This window comes from Sphaerodactylus townsendi, linkage group LG14 (assembly GCF_021028975.2).
Source record: "Sphaerodactylus townsendi isolate TG3544 linkage group LG14, MPM_Stown_v2.3, whole genome shotgun sequence".
Taxonomy (NCBI): Eukaryota; Metazoa; Chordata; class Lepidosauria; order Squamata; family Sphaerodactylidae; genus Sphaerodactylus; species Sphaerodactylus townsendi.
Genome location: NC_059438.1, coordinates 9726072 through 9736417, shown reverse-complemented (window position 1 = coordinate 9736417; position 10346 = coordinate 9726072). Strand labels below are relative to the sequence as shown.

The following is a 10346-nucleotide window of genomic DNA, read 5'->3' as shown; positions in this document are numbered from 1 at the left end:
ATGCAATTGTCAGCGAGGGGTTTGCACGATTTTCTAAAATACAGGTTTGCCTGCCAGACACCGGCGAGGATGTGCTGGAGATCGTCTTACCCATTCTTTCCTTTCCGGACTAGAGCTCACTTAAGGGATGGCAACGAGATTTCGCGCGCGCGTGCGTGGCGGCAGGTGTGTGTGTCTTCTACTGCCAGAAACCTTGATGCAGATCGGGGTTGCTTTCTTGCACCAGGATATGCATGCATGGATGCTTGCTTGGGCTCAACAGATGTGGTAGATGGCTCTCCTACAGAAATTAAAAAATGGGACATCACGCTATCGAGGGGCGACCGCTTCACTTCATGCACATTTTTTTTTTGCCTTGCAAATGGTGGGAGAGGGGATATAGGTAGATCTGTTCTCGACAGCAGTTTTGCCCTGGGTGAGCTGGACGCAGCCGCAACGCTTATGAATGGCAGAAATCGTTAAAACCCGTTTGCACGCAAGCTCTGTGCATTATTTTCTCAAAACTGGGAGCCAAGAATCCTACCTGAAAACAGCGACGTAGAGAGCGCCTAGTCCAAAGCGTGTTTATTCTAAAATTCCGTTATATTGGAGTTTGTTCCTAACAACGCGTGCATGGGACTGCGGCTTCAATGGATTGCCCAGCCATACCATTTGAAAACTGCTTCTCTTTTCATGGTACACATTTTCCTCATGACTTAAATATACTGGTATGATTCAGTTCGATCCACCTAGATTTGTGTTAAGTTGCTGCAAAATATTGCTTTTTAGATGAAGCCTATGTAGCACAGTATGGCTGAGATCAAAACTGGGAAATAATTCCCTTCTCAGGGCAGCGGTAGGGTTGGTTTTTTAAAGACTTTTTACTCCTGGCGCACCATTTTTGTATAAATGATCCCTTCAACCCCAGGCCAAACAGGTAGTTATATCGAGGAAAATAACGCAGAAAATGTCACTGTCTTGCACCAGTTAAGGATATTCATGTTTACATGGGCTCAACAGATGTTACAAATGGATCTCCGACAGAAATAAACATTGGAACATCATACACTAGAGAGGCTACTCCTTCACTTCATGCAATGTAGGTTCTGCTATCAGCAGATTCAGTACTGCAAACTCTGCCCTCTTACAAGTCTTTATTTTGCACCAAAAGGAAACTGGTTGCCACATGAAGTTGACAGGAATGCCAGTGACCTTTGAATGTTTTATCTTCAGGGCATGGTTTCTATGGCAACTGGGGCTACTGAGGAATGGCTGTGCACCCTACACACATGTACAGGTGTAGTCACCTATTTCTTCCCCAGTATACCCAGTGCGGCACAGAAATTACAGTGGTAATGGGGAATCTTTCAGAGACCACAATACTGATGTCATTGCAGAAACCCTGTTTTCTAAGCACAACTGGGGAAAACACACTATATGTCAGTGATGGCGAACCTATGGCACGGGTGCCAGAGGTGGCACTCAGAGCCCTCTCTGTGGGCACACGCAAACAGAGTGCTCCCTCACATCTAGGCTGGGTTCGATTATTGGCATTGAAGCCTAGGACCTAGTTTTGGGGAAGTAGCGTAGGTAACCCCGTTACGCGCTGTTAAACTCAAGCACAATCCTTTACCTGGGAAGTGGCTTCGATTGCTGGCAATGGGGCTTGCTTCTGAGTAAACCCTCCTAGGGTTGTGATTCGCCCGTTGGAAGAGTTGCACGGTTGCTTCAAAGCAAAGCCATTGACTACCACCAAGCTTACTCCCTCAATATTCAGGTTAAATTGCCATGTTGGCACTTTGCGATGAATAAATGGGTTTGGGGCTGCAATTTGGGCACTCGGTCTCGAAAAGGTTCGCCATCGCTGCTATATGTCATGGTCAGGATGACCATGCGGTTTTGCAGCAGGCTGTTCTTTTAGGCTGCCCCTTCTCAAGATGAGTCAATTTGTTTTTAAACAAACACCTGGGTGAGAGATCTGGTCAAATGGAATTTTGCTGGAGGGTACTGTCTCCAGAGTACACCACGTTGACATTTTTATTGCCTGTGACATTTTTAGGCAGTTTTTCCTTTCTTTTTTTTTAATCCATGTTTTCTGGGGGGAAAAACTGAACTGCAATTTAATTTACTGGGTTCTGTAACGTTAAGTCCATGCTATTGAAAGCGTTATGGTGTTTTTATTTCAGTCATCTCTAATTGTGTAATGCAGTTTTACTGTCTTAATACTTAACTCTGTAACCACCTTCAGTCTCAACGGGAAAGGCGGATGATAAATGAATAATGACTTTTGGCTACCCAAAGCCAGTTAAGAGTGCGTCCCACCTTCAGCACTGGCAGCATGTTCAACTGTCATGGATTATTTCTGTAGCAGGTTAAAAAAAAAACCCTGAAAATGATAATCCTATGAACACCAAGCACAAATAAACAACTTGAGGTGGATTTAGAACAGGGGTAGGGAACCTGCAGCTCTCCAGATGTTCAGGAACTACAATTCCCATCAGCCCCTTCCTGCATGGCCAATTGGCCATGCAGGAAAAGCTGATAGTGCTGAATTCTAATTTGAACATCTGAAGCCGCATGATTCTACTGATTCAGAAGGACCATTACAGAGCACAGCAGAGGGAGATCCTGGGGTGATAAGAGACAACCAAACAAATAAAAACCTGCAGCCTCTTTTTTTTTTATTAAATTCTCCCATTTCATCTGTACAGAAAAAATGCACATTATGTTCAGGTTTTCAGTTAACAATTCAAAAATTACACAGCATGGACATGTAAAAACAAAGAACGGCCAAGAATATTATACATAGAAAGGGAAAAACAACTTACCAAACAAAAATCTTGTTAATGTTGCTTTTTTTTTAAAAGGACTAGTCGGCCAGCGTTTTATGTATGATCTATCGCTGACTCTTCTCTGGGCTTGTTTGCAAGCTGCAGAAGGGGCATCAAACCGAACCCCTAGATACCATCCTGAGATCAAACTGTGCACTGCAGGCTTATTTCCTCAAACACGAGCATGCCAGTGTAAGTCACAACCCTTTCCCACCAGCAGCCACCGTAATAAAAGTTCCAAAACCAATTTTAACTGAAGGGAAAATGTAGTTTTGCCCTGTGATGTGTCCACAGGAGATTCTTTGCACCGACTAGGGGTCCCTCCAAATGGATATATTTGCCAACTTCTAGTATCTAGTGTGTGGAATTTACATACAAGACCACCCATAATCCACGCATGCTGTAGCTTTCCCTGCCAACTGCAGCTAGTCTAGACAGACTGGCAGGAGAAACACAACTGCCAGGGCAGAGATGCCCCTCGGTCTAAATGGGGCTGGCAATATTCTTCCTAAAGATAATTTCAAATCCCCTCCTTCCAGTTTAGCGCTGGACATACTCGAGAAGCATTCTTAACACATGCTTGGCCCCCATTGATACAAAGAGAAACAACAGGTCTTAGTGTTGTGTCTGCTCCGCTTTAAGCATAGCTGATGTTTATGCAACAAAGAAAACAAAGACAGGGCAAGCCACTTCCAAGTGCTGCTGGTGGCGTCGCTTTAAAGAGAACCACTCCTCAAACAGCCTCCATGCAGAAACTCTACACGAGCATCTCATTTTTCACGTCTGTGCCTACCAGTGCCTGGTCCCCTCGATTCTAAAGATTTCTCCCATCCACAGGATACCTTCTTTAAAGATGCAAGCTTTTTCTCCTCTGAAAGAAGAAGGTCAGCACGGCAGCTGGAGCTATTGATATACCATGGCCAATGTTTTAACAGATGGAAAGCCTTAGAGGGTTTTTTTTTAAAAGAAAGCATTTCTCCCAAGAGTCTTGAGTACACAAAATGGAATGCAGCCTCTTTCCTGCTTCTCAGTCCCACAACACTCTTGGTTAAACTGTAAATGTAAAGCCTGGGATGTCATGCATTTTTTAAAAAAAACTAAATAGTCGATAAGTTTTTGGGCAAGGGGAAATACTAACCTCTTGGAAGGGCCAGCCCTCTGCCTTCTACGATCTCAAGGAATGAAGAATAGGCTTGAAGCCCAAAGCTGCACAGAGGCATCATGGGAGCTGAGACTCCAGGAACTACGTGCCCGAGGCCTGCTTTCCTTTAACTGAAAGAGCCCCTCGTCTCTGTAAACTGAGGCAGACAGAGTGTACCAACATCATATAACCGCTTGGGGCTCTGCTTTTCCTTAGGCGTGAACATGCTCAAGTAAGGGCCACTCATATAGTTCACACAACCACAGACCTGCCACCTCTTGGCCTTTTGTACATCAGAAGCATTACTGCATTCTTACAGTGGAAATGAAGCAAGGTGGCTCGGGAAATAAACACTGCTGCTTCTTCCCAGTGGCATTTGCTCCTTCCTGCCGATGGGACGCTCTAGCCAGGACCAGGGCTGGGGGTAGGAGGCAGTTGGAGTTGCCTGAAGGGAAACTATAGGAGAATCTTCCTTGTGCATTATATTTTAGGATATTAACCGGTGAATATGAGGCTTATTTAGCCTTAAAAGCACAACTGGAAAAGCACCAAGCATAAGGGCCGGTGAATAGTCCTCTCTTTCCCATATTTTGGAGTGAATGAGATCAGCCCCTGTCTATTCCGCAGGTCTCACCATGCGAGTGGTAGTTCCAGCTCCCCCTGCCAATTATCTTCTGTACTCACTTTTCATTGACGCTTTCCAGGCTGGCTTAAAGAGCAGCTGCTGGCACTCCTTCACTCCCGCCCCCAATTCTGGAGGGTAAGAGATACAACCATTTCAGTTGCCAAAATCAGAATCCCACCAGCTCAAGACTGGTACCTCAAGAGAAGCTTCCTGATCCAGTCAGCTGACAGATTGACAACACATGAAAGATACCTTTTTCTTGGGAGACTACAGACTTTGAAAAGCACCAAGTGGGGAATCATGGCACGGTGTACCCCTTTTCAGTCCCACCTCTCCTAGGATCGATAATTCCAGAAGTAGGAGGGGGTGGCAGAGGTGGACATTTATCCCACGGCTGCGGTCCGCGGAAGCCTTCGGCATTCACAAGCAGGGGCAGGTCCAGCAAACCTGTGTCCCCAGTCACATCCCATCCATTCTAGAGCCCTGAAACAGTGAGTGGTCATCAGAAAACCCGCACAAGCTTTTCCCCTGTAGATTACACCTGGCATTGTTCTTTGCAGCAGGAGGAAAAAAAGCTGTGCTAAAAGCTTAAATACGTTGCGTCCCTTTCCTCCGACCCCAGCACTTCAAGGGGAAGCGGAAAAAACAATATTCACAGTACTGGTTATGCATGACAGTTTCTCCACACTGCAATGCAGCAAAGTTAGGCCCCTACACTTTTGTAGAATTAATGCAGAACGTGGAGAATGACATTTCCCTAGCTACGTAAGGGGTGGGGGGAGGGGGAAGAACCACAGACCCTGTACACAATTGTTTGCCTGTGGCAGAGAGCCCAAGGCCACAATTTAACATTTCACCATATTCACCAGCTACTGTATCTAGCAGGTTAATAGATAGATACCCCTACTGTACATACCTTAAAGATCTGTGCAACTGCTGCCATGTTTTGTCTTCGTGCTCCTCCCCAGTTAGACTTCTGTGGCCCTCTGCCCACTGAGCTAGCTTAACACTCCTTGCTACTTCTTGTGACACTGAGGATCCCTTTGGCTGGATTCTGGAGAGCGGGAAAACCTCACCCTCCAACTGCTAATGCTGTTCCTAAACCCAGGAGGATTGGGGAGGGACTTCAATAACCTGTGAACAGCCACACTGGGAAGGCGGGGGGTGCAAAGAGTTCCCCAGCTGTGGCCCACCCCTTTTTATAACCCCTGGAGTCTCAAACACTCTCCGACTTCCTCCTGGGAAAGCCCACTGGCTTACCAACTGCACACACCACCCCAGAGCTTAACCAACTGTTTGCTCTGGGGTGCGATGCTGTTTCGCGAGGGGTACCTTCAAGATGACTGGAGTTTCTTTAACCCTGGTCAATATATATATATATATTGTTAATTTAGTCCAAAGATGGGGAAAAGACGAAAGGCATTGCCTTTTGGCAAAAAGTATTGGGGGGAGGGGAGCAATAAAAAAGGAAAACAAATGCAACAAAATACAGGAACCAAAGAGATGACAGACCTCTGGAGGCAACTTTTCGATTCTGCACCGGAGATGCCCTAAAGGGAACCAGATGTCCAAAGCAAGGCCAGCTGTGAGTGGTGGGTGATGCCCCTTCTCCCCCCAGTCTTCCCGCCCAGCCACAAAGCACAAACGCTTTCCCCCACCAAGACCCACCGCTAAACGCTATGCCTGTAAAAGATTTTTTTAAAATTTTGAACTTTAAAAATCTCTTGAGCTGCAGGTTGCGTCAGTTCGGTTCAGAGTGTGAGGGCAGCTCCGACAGCAAGAGAGAGAAAGAGAGGAAGGGGAAGAAAAGAAAGAAGACTTGTCTACAGGCAGGCAAACAACAGTCGCTAATGATGGGTAACGAAGCTGCTGGCTGGGCCATCACGGCTGCACGTGCCGAACTCGTTCCGCGGTTGGAGATGCCGATGGACGAGATGGGAAAACTCAGCTGACACCTGCCGCTTGTTCTAATTTGCTTGTACTCTCCGAAGACGGGTGAGGCGGGTGGGGAGACTATACAAAGGAGGGCTGTACAAACTGGGCACCGGGCAGGCCTGTCTTCCTTCCTCCCTTCGGCTACCAAGGCAGACTCTACCTGTCCTTCAGCTCTCGTGTCACTCGCTTAGTGATGCGCCCACACATCAGACCCACCAGGAAGAGGATGCAGATGCCCACGCTGATGACGGACAGAATGTAGTTTTTGGAGGGAGAGGTCAACACTTGCATGGCAAGGTCAGAAAAGCCTTCCGCTGGAGCAACCTGGCAGGTGGGGAGGAAGAGGTGGTAAAAGCAATGCAAAAGGAGCTGCCCTGTTTTCAAGCTGCACAAAAACAAAGCTGAGAAATAACAGTAACACGTGGACATAAGAGTACTTGGTGGAAAAAAATAAGAAACAAAAGTGTGTAGAGATGCGTATATTTTGGCAATACCTTAAAAATTCTCTTTCCAGGATTTTTAAAAGTCTAAGTGATGTAGGTGATAGCTACCCTGTCCCTACAACTGTTCCTAACATTTCATGCTTTCATGCTAGACAGGTTTGTGAGACGAGTTGGTTTATGCCCCACTTTTCTCTACCATTAAGGAATAGGTGTCAAACTCACGGCCCTCCAGATGTTATGGACTACATCATGCTGGCAGGGGATGATGGGAACTGTAGTCCATAACATCTGGAGGGCCACGAGGTTGACACCTGTGCATTAAGGAATCTCAAAGCAGTATATATCACCTTCCCTTCTCCCCCCCACAACAGACACCTTGTGAGGCTGAGCAGAGGCGTAACAAGGGGGGAAAGCGCCCGGTGCACTGGTGCATCCTCCGCCCCTGCTCTGGAAACCGCCCCCACAGGGGTGCATGCCCAGTGTGTCTCCCCTCCCCCCACCCCCTTGGAACTACACCTCTGAGGCTGAGAGTTCTGGGAGAACTTTGACTAGCTCAAGGTCAACCCACAGGATTCATGTGGAGGAACGTGGAATCAAACCAGGTTCACCAGATTAGAGTCCACCGTTCTTGTGGAGGAGTGGGGAATCAAACCTGGCTCTACAGATCAGAGTCCGCCGCTCTTCACCACTGCACCAAACTGATTCTCTCCCAGCACTGCTTCCAAAATCAAATTGGTACATTTATCTGTAATCCTACCTCTGCAGCAGAATGACAAGGCCAGTGCATTAACAGAGTAGTCCTGTTGATGCAGGGCTGTAGCACCATAGCACACCCACAACACTAGATGCTCGCCACTAACCTGAACTGCGCCATCCCTGATTTTTCTAGTGACTGTATTCAAAGAGACTCCCCCCTGCCCAGCCCAGCCCCTTTCTCACCTTTGCAGCATAGCTCCACATTTCAATCCGATCATTAAGTCGCTTCTTACATTCAGGCTGTAACCGTACACGCTTGTCTTCCAAGGCCTCCATTAGGCAGGACATTTCTGCAGAATCAGAGAAGACTGCATTACAAAGGTCACCTTCCTTTTACAGCACTGTGGCAAAGTCCTGCGGTTCCACCCAGCATAAATGGAGACACAGACAAACACAGAGGAAGCTCAGCTTCACACACAATGCTAGCACCTTGCAACCAGCCCTTTTCCAAACACAGCGCCTACATGGGACAGCACCAAGCCTGGTGTCCATTTATTTATTTATTTATTTTAGGCAACGGCAAGCATTATGAGTTCACAACCAAAGTCCTCCAGGAACTCCTACAAGTGGATAGAAGAGAGAGGGGCTGGAGATTTCCAGGGACAAAGAAATGAAGAGCTCCAGTCTGTACAGCTCCAACTGCCTCCTCTCCAACCCTGTCCTTTTTCTTCCCATTTTTCAACTTCTCCTTAAGTTATTCACTAAGAAGTGTTAAAAAAATCTAGACCACAGTTGGTTGTCACTGGACACTGAAAATTTGGTCTGGCAAATGTGGTTTGCTCCAACTGGCAAGGCCGGTTCAAGGAACAGAATTGGAGTTTTGTGCAAAAAAATCTAGAATGCAAGATGCAGAGCTTCCTAGGAAAATGGCTCACACATAACTGAACACAGGCCTGCACAGCCACAGGGTGTCCCCAGTGCCCAATTCATAAGCAGGAACCCACTGTCAACCAACACAGAAGTCAGGGCAAAAACAAAGGTGGGGCTTACATGGCATGTGCAGAAGCTGCCAAATATGCATTATAAAGGGACCCCAAGCATGCAGACACACAAAACAGGATGCAACCAAGGCGACTGCCATAAACTCTGCTCAGGGCTCATAAGATCACAGCACCAACAGCACTGCTGCCATGTGCACACATGCACGTTTCCTCACTTCCTCAGCCGCTGCCTAGACTTACGTCGTCCTCGTCCTGGAGGAATGGCTGCACAGTGGTGCTTGATGTCGAGGGCACAGGCTGTATGAAGGACAGGATCCACAAAGATGTCTGCTTTACTCTCCTTCAGCATGTTGAGCACCTCCTGGAAGGTAGAAGATCATGACAGACTCTCAATTTCACCCACCCCATCCATGGACTTTGAAGAAGAAGAAGAGTTTGGATTTATATCTCATCTTTCTCTCCTAAAGGACACTCAAAGGGGCTTACAATCCCCCCCCCCCCCGACAAGCACCCTGTGAAGCGGGTGGGGCTGAGTGAGCTCCGAAGAACTGTGATTAGCTCAAGGTCACCCAGCTGGCATGTGTTGGAGTGCACAAGCTAATCTGGTTCACCAGATAAGCCTCCACAGCTCAAGTGGCAGAGCGGGGAATCAAACCTGGTTCTCAAGATTAGAGTGCACCTGCTCTTAACCACTATACCGCGCTGGCTCAGTATGTGTTAGTGCAACAACATGATCAAACAGTACTCAACATGCAATATACATTACAGGCAAAATTAGAAGTCATATCCTACATCAGCAAAGCCAAAGGTAATTGGGCCATCATCCAGGTTACAACCAGAGCCTTGAGATGTAGCCTAATAGTATCCAGAAAAGCCAGTGTGGACCTGGGAGGACAGGGGCAATGGTCAACCCAGCCTGTTAGGGAGCTTCTGCAGTTGAATGTGTCCACTTTGCAAAGGTTAGGTTCCAAATACAGCATATTACAAAATTCTAGCTGCAAGGTAATGAAGGCATTTCGACAGCTGTTAGGTCAGAGGTCTGCAACCTGCGGCTCTCCAGATGTTTATGGACTACAATTCCCATCAGCCCCTGTCAGCATGGCCAATTGACCATGGTGGCAGGGGCTGATGGGATTTGTAGTCCATGAACATCTGGAAAGTCGCAGGTTGCAGACCCCTGTGTTAGGTCATAACCTGGAGGAAAGCAATGCACACTGCAGCATCACTCCTCAACTGGCAACAGGAAGCACATGGCAGCAGTACACGGAGGAGGGCAAGCCCCTGTTTATGCTCCTCACTGTCCGTAAGGGGGCTAAAAAGCAAACGGCAGCAGAACTGGAAAAGAACACGGCAACCATCAGGAGCCCCAGGAAGGAATGCGGCACACACTCCAGTTCCAGTGCAAAAGGACTGAACAATCACCAGCAAGGCTGCACAGAAATGGTTCAGAAAACCAGGGGCTGTGTCCTCCCTGCATTCTGCAGGCACCAAGAGGGATGGCCATTCATTACCTTTTTGCACATATCTGCTTTAATTTTTAACAGGTTCACTTTCAGACACTCTTCCACTTGCCCCGTCTGCTCCTGGGCTGCTGCTTCCTCGGCACATAAGGTAGAGATCTTTTTTAAAAAAAACACCAAGCATTGAAAAACACATTAGAAAGAGGAACAGGTCTGACACTATCGGCCAGCAATT

General features: G+C 47.3%; 1 protein-coding gene across 1 annotated transcript in view; it reads right to left on the bottom strand.

Annotated features, from left to right (window-relative positions):
• Positions 1-2643: 2643 nt before the first annotated feature.
• Positions 2644-10346, bottom strand: part of GLG1 (golgi glycoprotein 1) — a 59732-nt gene continuing 52029 nt past the window's right edge. The window contains exons 23-26 of the mRNA XM_048515491.1: positions 10163-10270; positions 8892-9012; positions 7894-8000; positions 2644-6835 (exon numbers count right to left, since the gene is read on the bottom strand). Of these exons, the coding sequence (XP_048371448.1) occupies positions 6668-6835; positions 7894-8000; positions 8892-9012; positions 10163-10270 (504 nt within the window). The 3' untranslated portion in view covers positions 2644-6667. The remainder of the gene's footprint in view (positions 6836-7893; positions 8001-8891; positions 9013-10162; positions 10271-10346) is intronic.